The sequence below is a fragment of the Ctenopharyngodon idella genome, chromosome 20, assembly GCF_019924925.1.
Source record: "Ctenopharyngodon idella isolate HZGC_01 chromosome 20, HZGC01, whole genome shotgun sequence".
Classification (NCBI taxonomy): domain Eukaryota; kingdom Metazoa; phylum Chordata; class Actinopteri; order Cypriniformes; family Xenocyprididae; genus Ctenopharyngodon; species Ctenopharyngodon idella.
The window spans coordinates 5,823,885-5,850,637 of record NC_067239.1 but is presented as its reverse complement, the minus strand read 5'-3'; the positions used below and the strand labels follow the sequence as shown (position 1 = coordinate 5,850,637).

At 38.1% G+C, this 26,753-nt stretch overlaps 1 protein-coding gene across 4 annotated transcripts in view; it reads left to right on the top strand.

The window, feature by feature from the left end:
* The window catches only part of ralgps2 (Ral GEF with PH domain and SH3 binding motif 2), a 144,352-nt gene that overhangs the window by 66,271 nt on the left and 51,328 nt on the right, over positions 1-26,753 (top strand). For all 4 annotated transcript variants that reach the window (XM_051873911.1, XM_051873910.1, XM_051873912.1 and 1 more), the window contains 4 exons: positions 826-909; positions 10,796-10,885; positions 10,974-11,066; positions 17,904-18,030. In XM_051873911.1, coding sequence (XP_051729871.1) covers positions 826-909; positions 10,796-10,885; positions 10,974-11,066; positions 17,904-18,030 — 394 coding nt within the window. The remainder of the gene's footprint in view (positions 1-825; positions 910-10,795; positions 10,886-10,973; positions 11,067-17,903; positions 18,031-26,753) is intronic.

The window sequence follows — 26,753 nt, the reverse complement described above, 5'->3', positions numbered from 1 at the left end:
GTACAATCGTGATGAATATGTTTGATAGTTATTTTCACTCTTCTTGAAGTCCCATCACGAAATCAGTCAGCTCTTCTCCCATTTACTGACAGCTGACAGGAATTAAATCTCTCTGTGTGGTTGAATGCGTATCAGAGTTTGTTTTTGTGTTTTAATGGTGCTAACAGCTCATTTAAAACGGATTCTCTGCTGGAAAATGTCTGAACGCTTAGCATAATTACATAACGCACGGTTGCATAATTATGTTCGGGAGTTTCCAAATATGAATTTCCAAGCGTGACCATTACATCGTATTTTAGACCGTCACTACGGCTTTAATCTTGGAGCGAACAGATCGTTTCTTAGATGACAGAACAGTCAGAGTTGAATTTTCATGTTCGTGTCTTAGAGATTTAGCATGTCAGATTGATGTTTATCCAATGGCATTTCTGCCAAATACACATTGTTAAATACTATTTTAAACGCTTTTCCATTCTCATTCAGTCAGTCACTCGCACCATGCGAGTAACAGAGGGATCAACACAATTTTCGGATGATTGCCATCCAAGTCTGAGATAACTCCTTTGTTTAGATGCTAAATTAAGTGAATAAAGTGTGATGGACCGGGAAATATTCGAGCTTAAAAATTTAAAAGCCCAATTACTGCTAATTTCTAGGGTCACTGGTCATGAGCGACGGTTTTGTCCCGAGTTGATTTGTTTTTGGCACTGTGGACCGCTTGCTTTCTCCTGTTGTTCTTGGTTCATTGATTGTTTTTGTCCGGTTTTTCAAATCACAAACCAGCTGGAACATGATTGTTTTATGTGACTATTTTATTTTTTTCAGGAGCTCTCTAGTTGTGGCTGGAACAAGAAGGAGAAGCACAGTTCAGCGCCGAACGCCGTGGCCTTCACACGACGCTTCAACCAGGTAAACCACACTTTTTGCTGTTGCCCCATTACTTTGATACTAAAAATGATAGGGATTAACTGTAGACTTCCAGCTAAGGAGGTTGAAATCCACAAAATTGGACCTGCATATGAGCATCTGTCTGGATGAATATGTGTAGTGATGTCAAGCCTCTGGCACTTTGGCAAGGGTCAATGGAGTGTGAGGGACATTGTGGACATATTGGTGGCAAGTTGAATAAACATGTCGACAGTTTAAATAACATTTTATTTTTTCTGACAGTGATATTTGAATAAATGGTAATAAAGATTTGAAGAAACATTTAATTTTTTGAGAATGAAAAAGACTAGGGAAAACAAGGCAAGTGAACAGACAATATAGATGATATAGAATCAATATAGAATCTCTGTTATTCTCTCTTCTTTTTTGATAACTTTTGTAATATATCGAAAATCTAAATAGAAAATTACAATAAAAAAACAAGCATACACTAGCGTTCAAAGGTTTGGGGTTGGTAAGATTGATAAATGTTTAGTAAAAAACATTTAAAAGATACTGATATATTGTGAAATATTATTATAATTTTAAATAGCTGTTTTCTATTTGAATATATTTTAAAACGTAATTTATTACTGTGATGGAAAAGCTGAATTTTCAGCATCATTACTCCAGTCTTCGGTGTCACATGATCCTTCAGAGATCATTCTAATATGCTGATTTGTTGCTCAAGAAACATTTCTTATTATTATTAATCTTGAAAATAGTTGTGCTGCTTAAAGGATTAGTTCACTTTAAAATGAAAATTACCCCTAGATTCATAGACTTTCGTCTTTCTGATGAACACAATCTGAGATACACTGTATTGCCAAAAGTATTGGGACACCCCTGCAAATTATTGAATTCAGGTCTTCCAATCACTTCCATGGCCACAGGTGTATAAAATCAAGCACCTAGGCATGCAGACTGCTTCTACAAACATTTGTGAAAGAATGGGTCGCTCTCAGGAGCTCAGTGAATTCAAGCGTGGTACCGTGATAGGTTGCCACCTGTGCAATAAGTCCATTCGTGAAATTTCCTCACTACTAAATATTCCACGGTCAACTGTTAGTGGTATTATAACAAAGTGGAAGCAATTGGGAACAACAGCAACTCAGCCACGAAGTGGTAGGCCACATAAAATTACAGAGCGGGGTCAGCGCATGCTGAGGCGCACAGTGCGCAGAAGTCGCCAACTTTCTGCAGAGTCAATAGCTACAGACCTCCAAACTTCGTGTGGCCTTCAGATTCGCTCAAGAACACTGTGTAGAGAGCTTCATGGAATGGGTTTCCATGGCCGAGCAGCTGCATCCAAGCCTTACATCACTAAGTGCAATGCAAAGCGTCGGATGCAGTGGTGTAAAGCACGCCGCCACTGGACTCTAGAGCAGTGGAGATGTGTTCTCTGGAGTGACAAATCATGCTTCTCGGTCTGACAATCTGATGGACGAGTCTGGGATTGGTGGTTGCCAGGAGAACGGTACTTGCCTGACTGCATTGTGCCAAGTGTAAAGTTTGGTGGAGGGGGGATTATGGTGTGGGGTTGTTTTTCAGGGGTTGGGCTTGGCCCCTTAGTTCCAGTGAAAGGAACTCTTAATGCTTCAGCATACCAAGACATTTTGGACAATTTCAACTTTGTGGGAACAGTTTGGGGATGGCCCCTTCCTGTTCCAACATGACTGCGCACCAGTGCACAAAGCAAGGTCCATAAAGACATGGATGAGTGAGTTTGGTGTGGAGGAACTTGACTGGCCTGCACAGAGTCCTGACCTCAACCCGATAGAACACATTTGGGATGAATTAGAGTGGAGACTGCGAGCCAGGCCTTTTCGTCCAACATCAGTGCCTGACCTCACAAATGCGCTTCTAGAAGAATGGTCAAAAATTCCCATAAACACACTCCTAAACCTTGTGGAAAGCCTTCCCAGAAGAGTTGAAGCTGTTATAGCTGCAAAAAGTGGGCCAACTCCATATTAAACCCTACAGATTAAAAATGGGTTGTCATTAAAAGTTCATGTGCACGTAAAAGCAGGCGTCCCAAAACTTTTGGCAATATAGTGTATATTAATAAATAACCTGACACGTCCAAGCTTTATAATGACAGTGAATGGGACCAACAAGTATGGAGCTCAAGAAAGTGCCTCCATCTACATCCATCCATCCATCATAAACGTACTCCACACGGCTCCGGGAGTTAATAAAGGCCTTCTGAAGCGAAGTGATGTGTTTGTGTAAGAAAAATATCCCTGTTTAACAAGTTATAAAGTAAAATATCTAGCTTCTGCCAGACCGCCTTCCGTATTCAACTTACGAAAAAAGTGTAAATGACGTCGCGTCAGTTATGCTTTTTCATAAGTTAAATACAGAAGGCGGTCTGGCAGAAGCTAGATATTTTACTTTATAACTTGTTAAATAGGGATATTTTTCTTACACAAACGCATCAGAAGGCCTTTATTAACCCCCCGTGTGGAGTATGGAGTGTCAGCTTTTAGCCGTGTGGAGTACGTTTATGATGGATGGATGCACTTTCTTGAGTTTCATACTTGTTGGTCTGGTTCACTGCCGTTATAAAGCTTGGACGCATCAGGATATATATTAATATAACTTCGATTGTGTTCATCAGAAAGAAGAAAGTCATATACACTTAGGATGGCTTGAGGGTGAGTAAATCATGGAGTAATTTTCATTTTAAAGTGAACTAACTACATATATTTTTGTATATATGTAATAATGTAAAAAATAATGTAAAACTCATTACTGTCATTTACTCCTATTTTTTTCCTTACTGTAACTATACTTTTTCCAACCAAAATGATACTCAAATAGCTCTTTGGTCAGCAGGTTTACTACAGCAGGAAATATGTTTATTGCTTCTGTGGCCACAGGCATTTGAGAGTTGGTTTATTTTAAATAAAATGAGTGTAAATATTAAAGGTAAGTAAAGGGAAAATAAGGTTTCCAAGGGCTTTATGTGTTATAATTCAAAGGGATTGGGCATCAAAGTGCAGAAAAGGGGTGGTCCAGGTAAGTGTTCAGGTCACGAGGGGTGGAGGCCTCTGTATTGGCTCAACTTCCCAAGCTGGCATGCTTGTAATGCACTGGCTGAGCATTAGCACCTGTGTTTGCGAATGAATATGTTTCTGGCCGAAATCCCTTGACTTTATTGCCTTGGATTGGCTAGGATGGAAAATGACGTCGCCATCAAGGTTCTTGTTAACAGAATTTGGACTCTATGCTAACACAACACACTGTGCATAAATGTGATTGTATGTCACAGTCACTTTCAGGTGAATAAGACAAGTGGGAAACTGGACTTGCACTGACATGCTGGCTCTAATGTGAGAAGGTAATAGGAATGTTTAAATAGGATATCACTGCCTTGAGGTCTGAGCAGAGATGTTGGATACACACCGGGGTTGGGAAACACTGACTTGATCCATTTGGCTTTTGAAGAAATATGTGGCCCCCTCTGAGTACATACAAGGTTCTGTGTGCAATCGTTGCTTCATTATTGGCAGAAGCTGACAGTGTGTAACCAGAAGGGAATTATCTTCGAATAAAGTTTATAAGCAAAGCAGAAGTTGTTTTTCACGCCTCAAAATCTTCACTTGAAGATTTAAACACACCCTCATAGACACAGACTCTCTTCCATGATAATATGGCCAGCACTCTGTAATAAATATGAGAATATCAGTGAGGAATTTGTGTTCTGTGGAAACTTTTCTCAATGTACATCCTCAAAACGGCTTAAACGGCTGTTCAGGAACCCATACACACTCACCTGCCAACACAAATGTACTTTCTGAAGGATGATGCCTGGAAAGGCGAGAACAAAAAGTTCTAAACAGACCTGGAACATTAGCTGGAACCTAATGTCACCTAACAGCAAACTGTGTGCGCTTATATATGAGATTATATTATATATGTATGTCTGTGTTTCAGTACTAGAGGGGTGTGTGGTTTTTGTAATGCCAGTAGTTTTGTTATCTTTCAGTAGTAAGCTGATCATCTGTAGATTTGTCGTCATGTAATTGTTAGCTGATTATGTATACTTTTTTCATCACGCAAGTTATGGCTTGATCATCATTTAGTAGTTATTTGATAATCAGTAGTTTTGTCCTCATTCAGTAGTTACTGGTCAGTAGTTTTATTAACTAGCAGTATTTATCATTCTGTAGTTACCAATCATCAGTAGTTTTGTAATATTTACTAGTTAGCTGATCAGCAGTAGTTTTGTTATCATTTAACAGGTAGCTAATTATCAGTACTTAGTGATCGTTTCGTAGTGTTTTATTAATATTTAATTTAATAATTAACTAATCAGTAGTTTTTATCACCATTTAATAGTTAGCTGATCATCAGTAGTTTTGTGATCTTTTAGTAGTTAGCTGGCCATTAATTGTTTGTCATCATTTAAAAGTTAGTTGTTCATTAGCAGTTTTGTAACATTTTAGTAGTTAGCCAATCATCAGTAGTTTTGTACAGTATTATTTAGTAGTAAGCTAATCAGCAGTAGTTTTGTCATCATTTAATAGTTAACTGATTATCAGTACTTAGTCATCTTTTTAGTTAGCTGATCAGCAGTAGTCATTTCATTTAATAGTTAACTAATCATCAGCAGTTTTGTAACCTTTTGAGTTAGCTGATCAGCAGTAGTCATTTAAAGGGGACTTTTGCATGGTGTTTGAACATAAATGTGTGTTGGCAGTGTGTGAACACAACCACCCTATAATGATAAATCCGACCACTCCTTTTTTTTTTTTTTTTTTATCCCCATAAATCTTAAGCAGTGTCTCAGAACAAGCCATTTGCAGGGTCCTGGCAATGTGACGTCACATTAGCCACAGGCCCCGCCCACGAATGTTGATAGACACTGCCGTTTTAACATAGAACCGAGCGAGTTCACAGCGAGTTGTACACAGTCCGCCATTGCTGCACTGACGAGAACGTCTCCCAAGGGTTTTAGGTGTTCTGTAGCTGGATGGATTAATCCACATAGCTCTCTCCATTTACTCCCAAAATCTGAGCCACTGAAGTCAAGGTGGATTAATTTTGTTTTTGAAGAAAATGCTCCCTCAATGCTACCGAAATTCGTTTATGTCTGCGTGAATCACACCGGACTTTGTGAACGAATATCAATACAAAGGGACAATACAAAACAGAGGTTGTGCTAAAAATTTGTTACTCAAGGATAGATCGGTACAAACTGTTCATGATCCAGCTTACAGTCTCCAGAGTGATACTGGATACGGCAGTAATGAAGGTTTTATTTTATAACTTTATTACTGTTCATCGGAGTTGATTTACGGATATAAAGTTTACCAGTTTATTTAGCACCACGCGAAAAGGCATAAGGTCTTTATATATTTGTTTACTGTTAGTTGTAACGAGTGTTTCTGTGTACTTCACTGTGTTGATGATAATGCAAGGGAGAGAGAGAGAGTTTATGGGTAATATTTTAATGCACACTTGCACTGTGTTTTATTGAGCTCTTACAGTGATTTTCTAGAGTGAAAACAGATGCTTCATTTTTTTTGTGAAGTACAATAAACGTTATAAAAGTCATCGGTAAACAGGCTTGTACTAATATAGTGGATAAAAACAAGAAGACTATAAAAGTTATAACCATAATTAAACTAAACTATACCTGTTCTATCTCCATTCAGCATATATTCGCAGTTTCTGACATTATAGTGCGTCCTGACTGACTCCTGACACCGGAGAAACAGCTCTTGAAGCTCCGCCCTCTTAGGCAGAGTGCAGCAGCTCATTTGCATTTAAAGGGCACACACTGAAACAGCGTGTTTTGCTCACCCCCCAAAAGTGGCAATTTTAACATGCTATAAAAAATTATCTGTGGGGTATTTTGAGCTAAAACTTCACATACACACTCTGGGGACATCAGAGACTTGTTTTGTATCTTGTAAAAGGTGGCATAATAGGTCCCCTTATAGGCATCTTTACACAGAAAAAGCAGCACAGAAACCAACTCTGAAGCGGCATAAAATCACAAAAATATGCATTTACACAGACTGTTTAATGCTTCTCTGAAGTGGCATAAATGCATTTACACAGGAATTAAAACCGTGGGAAAAAATGCTTTGAACATATAACTAATCATCAGTTGTTAGTAATCTTTTAGTAGTTACCTGATCAGTAGTCATTTAATAGTTAACTAATCATCAGTAGTTTTGTAACATTTTAGTAGCTTATCAGTAGTTATTTAATACTGTAGTTAAATAATCATCAGTAGTTTTGTGATCATTTAATAGTTATGTCAATTAGTAGTAGTTAGATGGTCATCAAAGGTTTTGTCATGTAATCATTAAGGCCAATTCACACTGCACTGACAGACGGTGACCAACGCGAACAATCACCAGATTAAAGTATGTCTATTTTCAGACATTCCATGACCCGACAAGATTCAGCATGTTCAATTCGCAAAAATAACCAGACACCAGCAGGGATAACACTGATCCGACAAAACCAGAAGCTATTGCTAGGTTTGTCCATTTTCAACCCAACTTGGGTTGTTTTTAACACACCATTTTTTAGAGTGTAGTTTTGACATCATTCAGTAGATAGTTGATAGTGCTTTCATTATCATTCAATAGTTTAGCTGATCATCAATACTTTTCTCATCTTTTAGTATTTAACTCGTGTAGTTTTATAATCTTCTACTTAGCTGATCATCAGTACTTCATTATTTAGTAGTTAACTAATAATTTCTAGTTTTGTCATTGGTTGGCAGTTACTGATTATTTCTATTTTTTTCAGCAGTTTAATCAAAGTTATTGACAGTATCTCTGGTTCAGTTGTACTGTGTAATTCACTGTTATTATGCAAAATTAAATGTTAATGTTTATACAACTATAAACAATGGAAAGTGCTCTCACCATAAATATACATCATTTTCTGTTTTTTTCTCTCCGGCTAGACCCCTATGCACCCCACTTCAAAGACTCACACACAAACAATTTTAGCCAATGAATTGGTCTGTCATGCACAAATATGGAGTGCATTTATATATGTACTCAGTGTAGGAAATAAAAGAAGCAAACTCGGGTATAAAAACACGTGCACACACAGACAGACCCTACAGATTACCCACTAACAGATGTTAAAAATTAGCCACATATGGATATCTTTTACCAGGGATATTTGCATAAGGTCTGTTGGCCAGTAGTCCTCTCTCTACTTCTGTTTTTTTGTCATGTTTTTCTTAACTTGAAACGAGAGGTGCGCAGAGATGAAATATTCTCTAATGGAGTATGTGGGGACAAGATTTACATGACCAGAGGCTCAAAATCAGGCTAAAAAAAATCGTTTTTTTTTTTTTTTTTTTTTTTTTGTATTTTATGCAGGTGCAGGTGTAGGTGTGTGTAATACAGCTGCTGGTGTGTAAATGAGAGTTTTTGCGCTGTACTTGTAGGTTTGAGTATAAATGTCTGCAGTACTGTGCTGCCTTTTCTCTTCATTAGTCATTAGAATTAAATCCTTTCAACTGGTTTAAGGCATTCCGGCTTTATCCAGAGGCGCTGCGATCCAATCTCGCAACAACAAACAGGGGAACACACAGCAGGGGAGATGGTGAAACAATGACTTCACTGTGTGTGCGTCCCAGTATCAGACATGTGAGAAGGAATGGAGAAGGGGGGGATTGTGGGAAGGAAAAGCCTGGAAAATCAACAGGAGAAATGGAAATGGGGGGCTGAGGTTGGCAGGGGTTGGAGGAGGTCGAACAGAGTAGAGTTGAAGAGTGATGTTCCAACAATCCTTTTCTGCAGTTACATAACGTCTGAACCTTAAAATATAATGTCTCTTCTTGTCTTCAGTTCTTTTTATGTCTCTTTCTGCTCATGTCTCATTCAGTCTTGTTCTCTTTTTGCCTCTACTCAGTCTTGTCTTGTCTCGTGCCCTCCTTCTGTCTCTTCTCTTCCAGTTTCATCTTCTCTTGTTTTCCTTTATTTGCTTCTGTCCTCTTCTCCTCTCTTATTGTCTTGTCTCAAGACTGTTCTTGTGTCTTCTATTCTCGTCTTGTCTCTTCTCTTTCAGTCTCATCTCTTATTCTCTTCTCTCTTTGTCTCATCTAGTCTTTTTGTTTTTTGTCTCTTCTCAGTCTCGTGCTGTCCTCTCATCTATCTTCCAGTCTCATCTCCTCTCATTTTCCATTTCCTTTCTTTGCTTCTCTTTTCCTCTTATTCTCTTCTTGTCTTGTCTCGTCTTGTGTCTTGTCTTAATTCCTCTCACCGTCTCGTTTTTCTTCTTGCCTCCTCTTGGTCATTTATCTTCTTGTCCCCACTATTCTTGTCTTGTCTCTTTTCCTCATTCTCCTCCAGTCTCATCTCCTCTCATTATCTTCTCTCTTTTGTCTCATCCCGTGTTGTCTTGCTCTCTTCTTGTCTCTTCAAATCCAGTCTCATCGCTTCTCATGCTCTTCTTGTTGTGTGTCCCGTCTCTTCTCATCTCAATTTCTCTCACTTTCTTGGATCTTCTTCTTGTCTCCTCTTAGCTCTTCTATTCTCGTCTTGTCGTTTTTCTACCAGTTTACAGTCTCATTTCCTCTCATTCGCTTCTCTTTGCTCATTCTCCTCTTGTCCATATTGTCTTATCTCAGTTCCTCTCATTCTCTCCTCATCTCTTAATTTCTCGTCTCACCACATCAAAGACAAGAAAACGAGACTGGAAGAGAAAAACCAAGGCCATGAGTCTCGTTTCCTTGCCTTTGCTTCTGTTCACCTCTCATTACTCTTCTTGTCTTGTCCCATCTTGTGTCTCTTCCCATTTCCAGTCTCATCTCCTCTCATCCTCTTTTATTTACACACAACGTTCTCCTTGTCTCTTATTGCCTCTTCTCATCTCAGTTCCTCTCATTCTATTGTCTCCTCTCAGTCTCTTCTTGCCTCACCTTGTCTTTTTTCATCTCGCCGTTCATGGTCTTGTCTTTTCTTTTCTATCCTCATCTCCTCTCATTCTCTTTTTGCTTATTCTCCTATCCTCTCATTTTCTTTGTGTCCTTTTTGTCCCTCTTTGTCTTGCCTCTTCCAGTCTCAGTGCTCCTTGTCTACTTTCCTCTCTCATTGTCTTCTTGTACTTTTTCCATGCTTGTCATCTCCTTCCATTCTCTTCTCTTCTCTCATTGTTGTCTCTTCTATTCTCACCTTGTCGCCAAGTCTTGGTCATCTCGTCCCTCCTCATCTTGTCTCTTCTTTTCAAGTCTCATACCTCTTGAAAGTGACATGATGTGTAGCCAAATATGGTGTCCCATACTCAGAATTTGCGCTCTGCATTTCACCCATCCAAATGCACACACACAGCAGTGAGTATTGAACACACAGCCAGAGCAGTGGGCAGCCATTTTTGCTGTGGCGCTCAGGGAGTGATTGGGGGTTAGGTGCCTTGCTCAAGGGCACCTCAGTTGTGGGTAATGAGAGTGGAAGAAAGCACTGTTCGCTCACTACATTTCCTGCCAGTACTGAGACTCGAACCCACAACCTTCGGGTTACAAGTCCGACTCTCTAACCATTAGGCCACAACTGCCTCACTTCTTTTCTTTTCTCATCTCTTCTCTTACTGTCTTTCTTTTCCTGTTTAATATGTGATGTCAAAACTATTTATGATGAGAAAACTACTGAATGATAATAACAACAGATGATCAATTCACACTACTCTCATTTCTTCTATATCAGACATTTTGCTGTTAAATGCATATGACCCAACTGGTGCAGTGTCTCTGCGCATTTGGCAAAAGGGTTTATATGTACAGTTTAGGTGTGACTGTGGTGTAGTCTACAGTAATGAAAAAAATATCTTGACTATGGCAGTATTAATCAGCTATCAATGTCTCTCTTATGGTTTTGTCTAATGTTAGGTGAGTTTCTGGGTGGTGAGGGAGATTCTTCATGCTCAGACTCTGAAGATCAGAGCAGAAGTGTTGAGCCTCTATATCAGAACAGCAAAGGTAAAAACACTCCATACAGCACATGTGTGCTTCTACTTAAGTGATTGTATTTGTATGTGTTGCTAACCTTCTTTCTGTCTTCCTGCAGAAACTGTGTGACATGAATAACCTCCATGCAGTGATGGCGGTAGTATCTGCTTTACAGAGCGCTCCTATCTTCAGGCTCACCAAGACCTGGGCTGTGAGTTATTAATACGCTCCATATTCCATATTTTTCTATTACTTGCTAAAACATAGCAGTGTTGCCAATTTAGGGATTTTGTCACTAGATTTAGTGACTTCGCCGCCACTTTTGAGACTTTTTTCAAAGGTTTAGGGACAAATCTAGCAACTTCTTGGACAAACCTTATCTAGATTCTTATTTTGCCCACTGATCTCTATTCATATTTATATAGATCAATGAATTTGCCATCATGATGTCATCTAGTGACATTTAGCTACCAGTTTCAATTGAAAGCAGTTGGCAACACTGAAACATATGGTAACAGTGAACTTAAAACCTTTATGTATAATACATTTATACATAATGTACTTTATAAAGCATTAAATATTTTCATAAATAATTGTAACAAAGGTTAAAATGCATTTTAATATTTTCACATTCCTTGCTACATCTGAAATTGGTTGTTTGTTATGCATTTTAATGAATTATACTTTCTAAATGTGTAGCAATTAATTATTATAACTGTGGTTACCGTTATTCATGATATCATACAGTGCATTATAAGGTGCATTACAAGTCATGATAAATACTTTTTATAATGCATTATATATAAAGGCTTTAAAGGGGGGGTATCACACACAGTTTCTGCCAATCTCATGTTAATCTTGAGTACATATAGAGTAATATTGCATCCTTCATATCTCCGAAAAAGTCTTTAGTTTTATCATATTTATAAAAGATAGATACGCTAAACCGAGTCTTTCCGAAAAAAGCAGAGCTCCTTGAGGCATGCCGTGGCCGGAGCTAAAGAGTCACGAGCGTGCACAGCTTTTGTGTAGAGGTCGTCTGCAAGCTGCGACATAATTATAAATAAAAAGGGAACAAAAACGTTTGTGTTGTTTACATTATATGCACTTAAGCGCCAATTGCCAACAAAACACAGACATCTGATGCAGCTTTACTTACCACCCGCGACCTGCAAATCCAGCGCCGAACTGGGACTTGTTTACAAAGCATTCATCACCGAAATCCTGGGAACAAACAAATATACGTGCACAACTCCATTGCTGTCCCGGAAAAACAAACTTCATCCACTGTTCCCTTAACGCTGGGTTCTTTGGGAAACTGAAAAAGGTAATCTTTCCCTCACAACCAAAAACACACTCCTATGCTGACAGGAGCTGCGTCTCATTTCGGAGGCTGCTTCCTTCGGAGATTGCATTTGAAGGCTGAATACTTCATCAAGGATGTCATATTTAAAATAAATAACCGTAATAAAATTGACAGATATTCATTGTGAGGTGTAAAATACTGTAATTTCTTTCTTACTTTGCAATCTAACGGTTATTTTTCTTAAATGAGACTGCTTCGATGATGTATACAGCCTTCAGTGGGTGCAGCCCCTGAATTGGGACGCAGCCATTGTTGGAAAATCTCTCTGCTTCCGTATCCTGAACAAAGTGCGTTGATGTGCGTGCTCTTGATCTGGATGATGTGTGTGTGCAGGCTTACCTATACAAGGAATTCCGCTCTCTTTTGACGTCATACAGGCCATACTTGAAAAAAACTCTCTGAAACCCGGTCCGAAACCGAAAGTAGTGTATTTGGCACAGAAATACTCTGTCATACGTCCAACTTGTGTTTTGAAACTTTGGCCATGTTTAGCATGAGAATGCAACTCTTTAACAGTGTAAATAAGTCAGAATGCATGAAATAGCATTACACCCCCCCTTTAAGTAAAATGTTACCAAACATATTTTTCTAAATTATTTGCTTCTTTAAAGTCAGTTTTTTTTCTTTTCTTTTTCTCCTCCTAAAATGATCTTGTCTTACAACAACAGTGTTTTACGTCAAGACATTTTGTCTTTTGTTTTAAATAGTATTTTATTAAAAAAAATAAATAAATCAAAGCATCGTATGTCTGTTTTTGGGTCAGCTGGTTCATTTATTATCATTCTGTCCAACCCAGCTGCTGTATGTGTCGAAATTTCTTTCGACTCCTTTTCATGTGTTTACAGGTTGTGAAATTATCCAGGACTCCAAAACACTCTCTGTTAGTTATTGATGAGCACTGGAAACTGCTAACAGATGAATCACTGCAAAACCTTGAGCTGTTGCTTTCCAGTACTCAGACTGATGAACAACAAGAAACTCTGTTTAGTCTCCCCCCTTTTTAGTCTTTACTGGAATTCAACCATGCATTTCAATTCCCAAACATTATACCCTCCATCTGAACACACTCAGTAGTGGAAGTGATTTTTATGCCCCTATAATTTATTAAAATAGCATAAAATGTTGAGTGTTTCAGTGAATATTCTATCTAAGGAGGGAAACGTTGATGTTAATGATATTCTTATAAACTAAACGCTTCAGTTTCTTTAAAGATCAGTAGCCTGTGCTAATGCTAAAGCTAAGTTTCCAAAACACTTGTCTGTTTCTACTATAAAATGGGCCAAATATCTATAAAACAGACACTATTCCTTGGGTTTTTATAACTTCACAGTGTGTTTGCTAACAAATCAATCTGTAGATGAGCATGCACTTGGGTTGCTAACATTCATTAGCATAGTTAGCATAGTTTTCATTAGCAGGTTTCGTTTAAAAATCCCTCAAGACTTATAAATATAAATACCCACACTTGTAAATGTTACATTTTGATGTATAGGAATCTGCTGACCAAGCATATTTTCATAACTGGCAGCAATTGGACAATTTTTTGCTTGTTTATGAGACTGTCCTTTACGAATGTGTCATAGCTAGTGCCTTTTATTGTTGTAAATGTAAAACCATAAACGCTTGCGTTAAAAGTGTTTAATTTATTAAATGCTTTTAATAGTCCTTTTTTGCCTGTGCCAATAAGAAACCACCACCTGAAACACCCTAGCAACCTCAGAGAATACACTAAAACCGCATAGTAATGCCTGGCAACCACCCAGAACACCCTAGCAACACATGTGCAGTTCTGAACATTTTGGAAGCCACGTAACAATGGCCTGGCAGCTACCAAGAAAATCCTAGCACTGTGGTGGTGACTTTTGCATGTGCAAGCAGTATTTTTTAGTATTTTGTGGGGAACTATGGTTACCATGGTAAACTTTTATAAGGATCAGGCTATCCAACAGCTTTATGTATCTGTTTCTCCTTTGGAAACATTGTCTTGTCTTCAGTCACGGCCAGCATCCTCCTCCTCCTCAATCATGTCTCTAGTGCACCATTTTCAGTCTTTTACATAACTGGAATATTCCTCTCCCCCGCTTTTTCTGTCAGATCTATGTTTTGGCTTCTCAGACTAGCTTTCCTCAGACATGGCCAAACACACACAATCCTATGTTGTGGGCTCCAAAAGTCACAACATACTTCTATTATGCAATTTTTGTAAATTATTAAAATCATTTTTCATAATAAATTATATTATCCAGCATGATTTGAGAATGATCCAAAGAACATCTTGTGCTTTGTACATGATCAATAGCCAGCCAGAAGTTTCCATCCAAGGATTTTTTTTTTTTTTTTTTTTTTTTTTGCAAGGAAAAAGTGTGTTAAAAAATGTTTACCAGTGTAGCTGATGGAAATGCTAATTTCCGATAAAAAATTTTCTAGTGTCAACAATCTTTCGTTTTTTTTTTTTTTTTTTTTTTTCAGAGCTAAATGTTCAGTTCTTCAAATGTTGTGAAAAACACACAAAATAAGGACTTGAACACAAATATATCAATAAGGGCTTGAACGCGAATAAATCAATAAAGGCTTGAATAAATGTGGTTTTACATGACAGTCCGCATCTGTATGTTGCTCCCATTAAAGTACTGTTTTTCTTTAATTTAATAGGGTACGTTAAATCTATTCTAAGTTTTCTAAGTGGCAGATTTCTTTTGCGATGCACCTAAACTTTTGCGATAATTCATTTTTTAAAGGATGATGTTAATATTTGCACTATTTAACTGTTTAAGGGCAAATTGGATAGAAACAGACTGTAGACAGGAAATTTTGCAAACTTTTACTTTGTCAATAACAGAACAGGGCAAAAGTGACCTAAAATAGTGAATAATCTGAAGTATGTATGATTCATTTAATGTCATAATGTTTCTATGTTTGAAATTTACAAGTTTAAATTAGATTTTGAATCCCATATTTTCAGCTTGGAGGTTTTGAAATGCAATTCCAATCAGATTTTTACAAATGCGTCTCAGTCTGGATGCTCTGGCTGCTCAAATCGGATTTCAAACAGTCTTTTCCTTCACTCTTAATGCGTCACACAGCAATAAAGTCAAAACTGTGACGGAAATGCTGGAAGTATGCAAACAGTATGTCCAAAGATTTCAGCCATGACTACAGCAAGGAACATCACAATATACACTATATTGCCAAAAGTATTTGGACACCCCTCCAAATCAAGCGTGGTACCGTGATAGGTTGCCACCTGTGCAATAAGTCCATTCGTGAAATTTCCTCACTACTAAATATTCCACCATCAACTGTTAGTGGTATTATAACAAAGTGGAAGCAATTGGGAACAACAGCAACTCAGCCACGAAGTGGTAGGCCACATAAAATTACAGAGCGGGGTCAGCGCATGCTGAGGCGCACAGTGCGCAGAAGTCGCCAACTTTCTGCAGAGTCAATAGCTACAGACCTCCAAACTTCGTGTGGCCTTCAGATTCGCTCAAGAACACTGTGTAGAGAGCTTCATGGAATGGGTTTCCATGGCCGAGCAGCTGCATCTAAGCCTTACATCACTAAGTGCAATGCAAAGCGTCGGATGCAGTGGTGTAAAGCACGCTGCCACTGGACTCTAGAGAACTGGAGACGTGTTCTCTGAAGTGACAAATCACGCTTCTCTGTCTGGCAATCCGATGGACGAGTCTGGGTTTGGCGATTGCCAGGAGAACGGTACTTGCCTGACTGCATTGTGCCAAATGTAAAGTTTGGTGGAGGGGGGATTATGGTGTGGGGTAGTTTTTCAAGGGTTGGGCTTGGCCCCTTAGTTCCAGTGAAAGGAACTCTTAAAGCTTCAGCATACAAAGACATTTTGGACAATTTCATGCTCCCAACTTTGTGGGAACAGTTTGGGGATGGCCCCTTCCTGTTCCAACATGACTGCGCACCAGTGCACAAAGCAAGGTCCATAAAGACATGGATGAGCAAGTTTGGTGTGGAGGAACTAAACTGGCCTGCACAGAGTGATAGAACACCTTTGGGATGAATTAGAGCGGAGACTGTGAGCCAGGCCTTCTCGTCCAACATCACTGCCTGACCTCACAAATGCGCTTCTAGAAGAATGGTCAAAAATTCCCATAAACACACTCCTAAACCTTGTGGAAAGCCTTCCCAGAAGAGTTGAGGCTGTTATAGCTGCAAAGGGTGGGCCAACTCCATATTAATCCCTACGGATTAAGAATGGGATGTCATCAAAGTTCATGTGCACGTATAGGCAGGCGTCCCAAAACTTTTGGCAATATAGTGTATATCATGTCCTCATAATCATCTCCTCCGTCGTCGTGTTGTTTTTTTTTTGTTTGTTTGTTTGTTTGTTTGTTTGTTTTTTTTGTGCGACAAAGGAGTTCTGCACTGTGATTTGACAGGGAGCTTATTTGAAGATCGAGATGATACACTTTAAAGGGGACCTATTATGCCCCTTTTCACAAGATGTAATATAAGTCTCTGGTGTCCCCAGAATGTGTCTGTGAAGTTTCAGCTCAAAATTACCCCACAGATCATTTTTCATAGCTTGTCAAATTTGCCCCATTTGGGTGTGAGCAAAAACACGCCGTTTTTGTGTGTGTCCCTTTAAATGCAAATGAGCTGCTGCTTCTGGCCCCCTTTCCAGAAGAGGGCAGAGCGTTAACAGCTCACGCTTCAGTTGCTCAACAACAACAAAGCTGGAGAATCTCACGCAGCCAAAAACAAAACAAAATGGCGGCGCCGTGGGTGGAAACGTGCAGATAAAGGACCGGTAATATTATAAGATTGCCTTCCGACGTCACGAGGGGAGTGAAATCTGAGCGGCTCATTTTTTTTTACATGCTTGCAGAGAAAGGCTTACTAAAACAAAGTTACTGGGTTGTCCTTTTTCACATTTCTTGTGTTCATAGATGCACCGGGGCCCCGATTATAGCACTTAAACATGGAAAAAGTCAGATTTTCATGATATGTTCCCTTTAATTTTTCCTGCATCTTTTTCGAAAGCCTTAGTCCCTTCATAAACTTCCTGCAAAGAGATTTTACTATTCTTCTGGGAACATTTCATCCTCACACAGACCTGCAAACAGAAGGGTTTTGGAGAGATGGAGTGTGAGTGTGTTTGCGTGAGGGGTCACGTCAGGTAGCTCTTAATTTGGTTAAGTTTGTTTGAATTTCCTGTGCAGGACTCTGGATTTCATTTCTGCGCTATCAAATTTTCCTTTGTTTGCAGAGCTCTTATCTGTCTTAGATTCCCCCACTTTTGCTTTTCCTAAGAACATTACGAAACACTAAACATTCGTTTTCAAATTGTTTTCCCCCTTTTGTTTTGGTCAGGCGGAGATAATTTACGCCTGTCCCGACATTTACAATTGCTCTGCCAAGTGGTTGATGAATGGAAAACAAACAAACATCACTTTAACTGTGAATGATTACAGAAGATGATGAGCACAGATACTAAAAATTGGCGCTCTTGAGATTTGTTGTTGGAGACTGGATTGTTTTGAGTTCGTTTAGATGATTTACTAAAGGTTTGTGTGTCTAGAAACACATGCGGATTGGATAAAACGCACAAACCCAGGTTATTCCTTTGAAATTTATGCTGTTCAAGCTAAAAAGGTAGTTCTAGACCTGTAAAATAATTTATTGTTTTTGTCTTTCTTGCTCTCTTTCCCACAGCTTTTAAGTCGGAAGGACAAGGCCACGTTTGAGAGGCTGGAGTATCTGATGTCTAAAGAAGACAACTACAAACGCTTGAGAGATTACATCAGCAGCCAGAGCATGACGTCCTGCATCCCGTATCTGGGTATTTTTTCTTTTCTCTCTCTTTTGAACACACACAAACATAACCTTGTGGGGAGGTTCTTTTCCAATCTGTCATTTGTAATAATATAATACAATTATAAAAAGAGCATCTTCACACACCTCATGTCTTGCAGACATTTTTAAATTTTAATTAATTTTGATTTTTAATTAAATTATCACATTTAAAACCATTTTTTTTCTTGTTTAGATATTCTCAATGGGTTTTGGGATGCCTTGCGGACAATTTGTACTAAACAGCTGGCTTAAATCAACTTTTATTGTTTACACGATTATTATTTCTGTGTAAATTAGAGCTGTCAAAACACGTTGACGCATATGATTAATTAAATAAGTGTAATTATTTTTTCTTAATTTTCTTGGTTGTGCAAAATGATTGACAGGCAGAGAAATCACAGATTGCTCCGCCAAGGCTGTCACAGAGACAGGTGTGATTTGTGAAACCTGTTTCAGTCATATCTGACAGGTGGAAGCGCCATTTTATATTTGGCATTTCAAAAAAAGAGTTTTATTGCAGCTTAATTTTGAAGAAGGGAAAAGCGTGAGTGAGACAAGTAAAGAACGCAGTGAGCCGTGTATTTCTTTATATGCATATTATACACACATCGTTTGTCATTCCACACATCGTTATGTGTGTAAGGCAAGAACTAAAAAAAAGGGTTTATATACACACGCACACACACACACACACACATAAAATAAAACCATTAGAATGTAGTTACCGGAACAGTTATAATATACACTACCCTTTTTTTTTTTTTTTTTTTGAAAGTCAACTTTGATCACAAAACAGTAATATTGTGAAATATTATTACAATTAAAAATGTTTTCTGTTTTAATATATTTCAAATGTAATTTATTCCTGTGATCAAAGCTGAATTTTCAGCCTCATTACTCTATTCAGTGTCACATGATCATCAGAAATCATTCAGTCAGCAAATATTCTGATTCGCTGCTCATGAAACATTTATTATTATTATCAATGTTAAAGGGTTAGTTCACCTAAAAATGAAAATTCCATCATTAATTACTCATTATTATGTCGTTCCACACCCGTAAGACCTTCGTTCATCTTCGGAACACAAATTAAGATATTTTTGATAAAATCCAATGGCTCAGTGAGGCCTCCATTGCCAGCAAGATAATTAACACTTTCAGATGCCCAAAAAGGTACTAAAGACATATTTAAAACAGTTCATGTGACTACAGTGGTTCAACCTTAATGTTATGAAGTGACGAGAATACTTTTTGAGTGCCAAAAAAACAAAAGCGCAGTTATTCAACAATAACTAGTGATGGGCGATTTCAAAACACTGCTTCATGAAGCTTCGGAGCTTTACGAATCTTTTGTTTCGAATCAGTGGTTTGGAGTGCATATCAAACTGCCAAAGTCACGCTATTTCAGTAAATGAGGCTTCATTACGTCAAAGTGTTTCAAAATTTCAATGGTTCACCACTGGGGGGCGTGACTTTGGCAGTTTGATACGCGCTCCAAACCACTGATTCGAAACAAAAGATTCGTAAAGCTTCGAAGCTTCATGAAGCGGTGTTTTGAAATCGCCCATCACTAGATATTGTTGAATAAAATCGTTGTTTTGTTATTTTTGGTGTTCAAAAAGTATTCTCGTCGCTTCATAACATTAAGGTTGAACCACTAAAGAATGAACTATGAATAAAACACATGAACTAAAGAATAAAAATGCTTGAAATTTCATTCCTACAAGGTTATTAAAACATGTTCACTCATGCACTTACACACTTCATTACATGCATTTCTGTTGCTCAGTGCCATACTTATAATACTCTTATATAAGGCAAGATTATTAGCAGTTTTGCCCTGTATCTGCGTGTTGGAGTTACATCATTATCTGATCACTGTCCCAGACCAGCTTTATTCAGGGCCTTTAGATGGGCAATGGGAGACGCTGCTGAGCCATAAACTGGCAGCACATACTGTCTTGTGCGAATTTGAAAACATTTACTTTGAGTGACCTAAAAAATGTGTGTTTTGACTCGTACTTTCGACTTTCATCAAATTTTTTCTCAGACGTGTCTGATTTCTTATCTTTTTGGCACAGTGATCATAGATATGCTTCATTATAAAATTGCGTAAGTAAGGAATGAATAAATCAGAGCTGGTTTGCTATCATAGTGTGAGAGATATTCACAAGCCATGATCACTCTGTCCTTCGCTCTGCCTCTCTCTAATGTTTTTTATCAGGTGTTGACATTCAACTGACTTAAGACAGAAAGGAGGGGTGAAAAAACGTACTCCTGTAGTTCTTTTAGGCTGCATTCACACAGTCAGTGTTTATGGATTGACAACCGTATTTACAATCACAGCAGTGAGTATTGAACACACACACACCCGGAGCAGTGGGCAGCCATTTTTACTGCAGGCGCCCGGGGAGCGATTGGGGGTTAGGTACCTTGCTCAAGGGCACCATAGTTGTGGGTAATGAGAGTGGAAGAGAGCGCTGTTAATTCACTTTCCCCACCTACATTTCCTGCCAGTACTGAGACTCGAACCCATAACTTTCGGGTTACAAGTCCGACTCTCTAACCATTCGGCCAAAACTGCCCTGGTGTGTTTGGTACAGGGCTGGAGGACTCCCAAGCTCTTTGGAAGGCAGAGAGGAAAATACTGCTCTCGTACAACAAGGTCTAAACTGTATTGAAGAACTGCCAGTGACTCTCCTTGTAAATCTGTTCAATGAAAAGATGGAGGAATTTGAGGCAGAGAACTGGAGGATCCCTTGTGTTCTCAGACTTGGCCTGTATTCAAACAGTTACTTTTGACCTGCTGGATGTTCTTTCACCTGTGTCCCCCCTGTCAGAGATGGGCACAAATACATCAAAAAGTATTTAGTTACAAATTACTTACCCATCAAATGTATTTAAATAAAATACAAAATACTGCTGTGAAAAAATGTATTTAATTAAAATACAAGTAATTTGAAAATACAAAAATACAAACAAAATTTACACACAATCATTTGAAGTGTGAGAGTAACAGTGCGTTAGATACACATAAGAGAGAGTTGTTCTCAGTTGCTATGTATAGCCAAAGCATTCAAAAGCACTAACAATTATTTAACAGTAGCATTCAAGTAAGAAATAATACAGAAAATGAATAATCAAATGTAAAAACACTGCACAGTCCTCACTGTCTGAATTAAATATAGATTGATGATCCTTATAAAGATACTAAAGTTATTCAGTCAGGAGCAGTGAGTGATTATGTCTTTTTCTTTTGTTGCTTGATTAACATTAATGACAGACAGCAGCAGATTTATTAGGCTGTTGTCACTTTAGGAAAGAATGCACGGACTGAATATACTGACACACATCAAGTTTTCACCCAAACGATAACATTAATTTAAGACACGACCGACTGTTTTCTCTCAAAATTAATCAGAACGATATTGTTTATTACTTGACCCACCCATCCGCGGATTATTCACAGCGCCCGTGGATATAACTGTGATTCGCGCAACACTAGACAGCGCACGTCGTGCTTTTGCTGTGTGCCTGTCTATCTGTCCATCTGTCTTGCTTACCGATTAAGTGTCTTTTCCGTAGATTTTTGCAGAACGTACCTTTCACCTGACAGCAGAATAGTTTAATGGTTGGTATAACTGAAATCTTGGATAAGTTATTTTATTTTACAGTGACTGTGTATCGCAGGGTTGCTGTTATTGTTGGAAATTCAACCCAGAAGTGTTTTATATATTACATGATCATGTAATAATGCCTGTTTTTTTTGTTTTTTTTTAAATAATTTAGTTTCTTGAATCCTGTGTAGGGTATGCTTAGCTTAAACCCCATTTGGTTTGGTTTTGTTTTGCATTTGGCTGTTTTGGTTTGGTTTTGTTTGGTGTGGTTTGGTTGGCTCTTTTGACTTGTTCTAGTAAGCAACCACCCAGAACAGTGGAAGTGCACTAAAAACACAAAGAAGAAACTGTTGAGGTAGAAGAGTGAAAAGACTGAGGAAGAAACCTGACTTCTTTTGGCAATATACATATTTATATAAACTAGGGTTGCACCATAATAGTTGACCAAATGAGAAGTTGGCTTAGTCAACCAAATTTGAATTAGTCGGTTAGACGGTGAAAAAAAAAATCCAGTGGAAGTGGCGAAGTCACACAGTCTGTCATTTTTGGTCATACAGATAAGAGTAAGACAACATTCAAAATTGGTCTACTTTTATTTGTGTAAGCTCACAATAACAACACAATTTTTTGCTTTTGTAAAATAAAGAAAACAAACAGGATGTGCATTCTGCTGTCTTGGTCTTTTGTGTACTGGAGCGTGTCACAAAAATGAACCGAAACTCAGCATATACTTGCCTCACAGATATATACACATATATAAATATATTGAAATGTTTTAAATGAACCAATTCAAATCAGAATAAAATATTCTCTGATTATGTAATGTGTATGAATCGTCCATTTCACTCACAAGGCACATCCACTATACTGTGAGATGGCAAGTTAACATCGTCAACCTCATCTTTGCAGCAGACACTGACTCAGAAATCATTCGTTTTCGAATATTGGCTTAAATGAATGACTACTACTCGACTAGACAAATCTTTAGCCGGCATGTAAACAGCATACATTTACATCTTGTTTCATACGTATGCCATCTAGTTATATTATATAATACTAGTCATATATGTTTATTTAATAATTTACCACATTAATATGTTGGTTATTAAGATTAAATTTATTAAATTGCCTTCTTGAATTGTGAGTAGCTGAGCTGGCGATGGGCGTAACTTTGAGTAGGATTTGAAGCTGTAGCCAGAGCTGGATGTGTCACAGGATCTAGTGAAGGTGTCTGGATCGCAGTAGTGATGTTGTGCAGTTCAAGCAAAGTATGCCGAATCGTGGAAGTCTTCTTCTGCATCTTCCGCAACCTTGCACTGAGACCTGGCTTGCAAGATGTGTCATTGTCCCATTAAAATGATGTGCCTAATCTCCATAATTCTTTTAGTTAGTCTGGTGCTAACACTAGAAACTACACAGACTGCATATAAGTGACCCTAACTCAGTGTCGGTGAATTCTCACTTTGGTCTTTTCACTTCTGCTTTGGCAATCAGGGTCAGTGATTTGTGATGTGTTATGAAAGCGCTCAGGTGGGGGGTGGGCTCTGAGCACATCCAGACGGCTTCATCACAGTCTGAATGTGAGAAACTGGCTGGAAGGCTTTTGTGGGGAAGATGAGGTAAAGGATCAGGTCAGTGTCCAAATGGTTTGTGTGTTTTGTTATAACAGGATTTCCCTACTGAAAACACTGGATCATATTGAAGCTTACAGCTGGGTGTGTGTGTGTGTGTGTGTGTGTGTTCTTGTATACATGGTTTATGAGGACACAAATGTGTATAATGACATGGGTATTACAACGTAAACATGGTTTATGAGCACACTTGCTGTGTCCTCATAAACCAAATGGCTTAAAAAACATACTAAACAGTGTTTTTTGAAATTCAAAAAATGCAGACAGTTTTCTGTGATGGGTAGGTTTAGGGGTAGGGGGATAGAATATACAATTTGTACAGTATAAAAACCATTACGACTATGGACAGTCCCGTAAACAAGTGTGTTTGTGTGTGTGTGTGTGTGTGTGTGTGTGTGTGTGTGTGTGTGTCTGTGTGTACTTGTACAGGTATCTTTGTGAGGACCGGTTTGAGTTTTAGACCATCAGAGTGTTGTGATGGCTAGGGCTAGGGTAAGGAGCTAGAGATTTCATTGTGTCAATTAGGGCTGTCACAATATCAGATTTTTCACACCACGGTTATTGTGGCCAAAAGAATTCACAATATCGATATATCGCGATATCTCTAGAAACTTTGGAAAAAAAAAACTAATGTTATCAGTCAAATTCATCTTTACTTTGTCTTTTTCATTTTTTTTTTAAGCCAAAGAATCACATCATTGCATACAACAACTACACTTAAGGGTAATCAGATACTGATAAACAACTGATAAACACAAGGCACAATTATTTTTAATTTTTGCATTCTTTAGCAAATTTTTATGATGGAAGACAAGCATTTAGTTTATCTGATTTCAAGCTGGAGTAAAAAACACTGCCTGAATGTATCCCGAAAAACTGAAAAGACTTTCTGATGCACATTTTAAAGACCATGCTGTGTAATTTTATTTAGAGGCAGAAATTATATTGTTTTATAGTATTCTATACAGTGATAAAGGCTATGCATAGCATTATAAATATTCATTATCCTTACGAAAATAACCAAGATGGCTTGAACACAGACAAACCATATACTGTCAAAATGGTGTGTTAATTCTCTTAATGTTAAATCATTCAAAACATCTCTATCTGCATTTTAAATGCACATTTCATACGGATTACATAATCAGAGAGTAGCCTATTTCTTTTCGTTTTGAATTGTTTCGTTTAAAAGTAGTCATTTCAAGCGTTCTATAGATATATTTCTCATGTCTGTGAGGCAAGTAGCCTATAAGCTGAGTTTCGGTTCATTTATGAGACGCGCTCCAGTTCACATGCAAGTGATCGCGCCGGCGCCTCTATTATACTGTCTGCTTTATTTGCTTCTTATTTAGTAAATCCAGGCAACCGGTTGATGAAACATTGATTAAAATTAAGATACAATTTATGCAAAATGAAAATCATTTTAACGAAAGGCTTTCTACAAAACAAAACTTAATTGTGTGGTTAAAATCATGTCTGACCCACTCCATGTCTCCCGATATATTGCGCATCTTATGATGTAGCTATCTTATCTTACTCTTGCTGTTCACTTTTCATAATCAACATAGATTACATTTAAAAAAAACATAATATTTAAAGATAAAAATGAAACTAAAAACGCATATGCTCTGCTGTGTGGAGAATCTCCTCTGTCTTATCAGAAGACATGACTTTGCACAGCAGTAGCAGCTGCGCGCATCTTCTTCTGTTTTATGTCAGATGGCAGCGTTAAGGTGCAATCCCGCCACCTATTGTACTTTGGGATGTCAACCAGGTGCTGGCGCTGATATTTAAAACATTTTTCATGTTTTAAATATCACGGTTATCGTCAATACTGGTATATTGCGACACCCCTAGTGTCAATGAACGTCCTCACAAAGATAGATGTTCTGTACAAGAATGTGTGTGTGTGTGTGTGTGTGTGTGTGTGTGTGTGTGTGTGTGTAATATGACCTTCCTGGCTAAATGGTTGTAATATCTTTCCAGTGGAGCTGACAGGTGCTCAGTTCTTCCACTGGCCACGAGACAAACACAACACACACACACACACACACACACACACACACACACACACACACACACACACACACACACAATGCCAGCACCCCCTGCAGAGACATTGTCTGGAACTCTCATCTACCCACACACACACAAGGTTTAGATGGGGTCAGATAATAGTCTATTTTAATGAATGGAGCAATGAAACTTATAAATATAATTGCTATAATAATACCTTTTCACAATAATCTTATTCAGAATGCAGTTCTGTACAGTTTTAGTTCAAAAGAATTTTAGACTATGGAAAAACAACTCAATCACATCAATATAATTGGATCAGTGATATTTTAGCATTGTTTACATTCTATTATCGTTTTTTTATTAATATTTTGAATCTGCATTTATTTATTTTTTTCAGTTTTCATTTTAGTTTAGTTTTAGTTTGTTTTCATTTCCAGTTAGTAATTTTAGTGCTTCAACTTGAACTTATTTCAGTTGCCAAGACGACATTTCTAATTTTCGTTTAGTTTTTCATCTAATGTTTATATTTTATTTTAGCTTTATTAAAACAAATGTTTTTAATAGTTTTAGTTAACAATAATAACCCTGATTTGGATCAACCCGAATCGTGATTTCAGATGTTATGTTTCATTTAGTAAAGAATCCCTCTCAGTGCAAATATTTACTCATGACCTTTTTCATTAGTGCTTTTCTTATCCAGATGACTTCCAGAGTGTTGAATTCTGGGACACGTAAATCGTCCTGCATGACGTTTCTGAAGCTAACAGCATGCGACGTGCCAAAACGTACATTTACCACTTTCACAGTTGATGATTTTAGTGGCCGTAAGCCTCTGTCTGAGAAAAACTTTTACGAGACCAATAACAATAATAATTCATAGTTTACAGCCTGATGGTGACTGCACTTGTTGTCTAATTGTGAGTATTTATTCTCATGTGTGAAAGCCTGTGATCAGTGTTGCGTGGGGAGATGCATGCTGGGAAACAGACGAAAGCTCTTTAGAACTTGTTAGAGTGCAGGCCGCTCACAGAACTTCATCTGCCAGTGTCTTTCTCTCCTCTCTGAGTGTGTATCCGTGTTCTCCCAATAGAATTTGATGCTTGGCTGTGAGTGATCGAGGACGTTTTGAAAGATAGTCCCGCTGGGGAAGCCGGGAACAGGGAGGCATAACTTTTATGAAATACACTTTTGAGGAGCTGTAACCTAAGCACTTTATGTGGAAGGAATGTCTTGCTCTTTTGTCTCCATCTCTCTCTCCCTCCCTCTGGATCCCTCTCTTTCTCTCTCTCATCTCAGTCTCTCTCACCTCCATTCGTGACTGGACGGCAGAAATGTGTTTTTCATTGTCTCTGTGCTGTAGTCCTCCTATTTTCACATGTCTGCATACTTTTGACATGAAATCTCTGTTTCTTCCAGCCCCTAACACTCTCGCTTATACACTC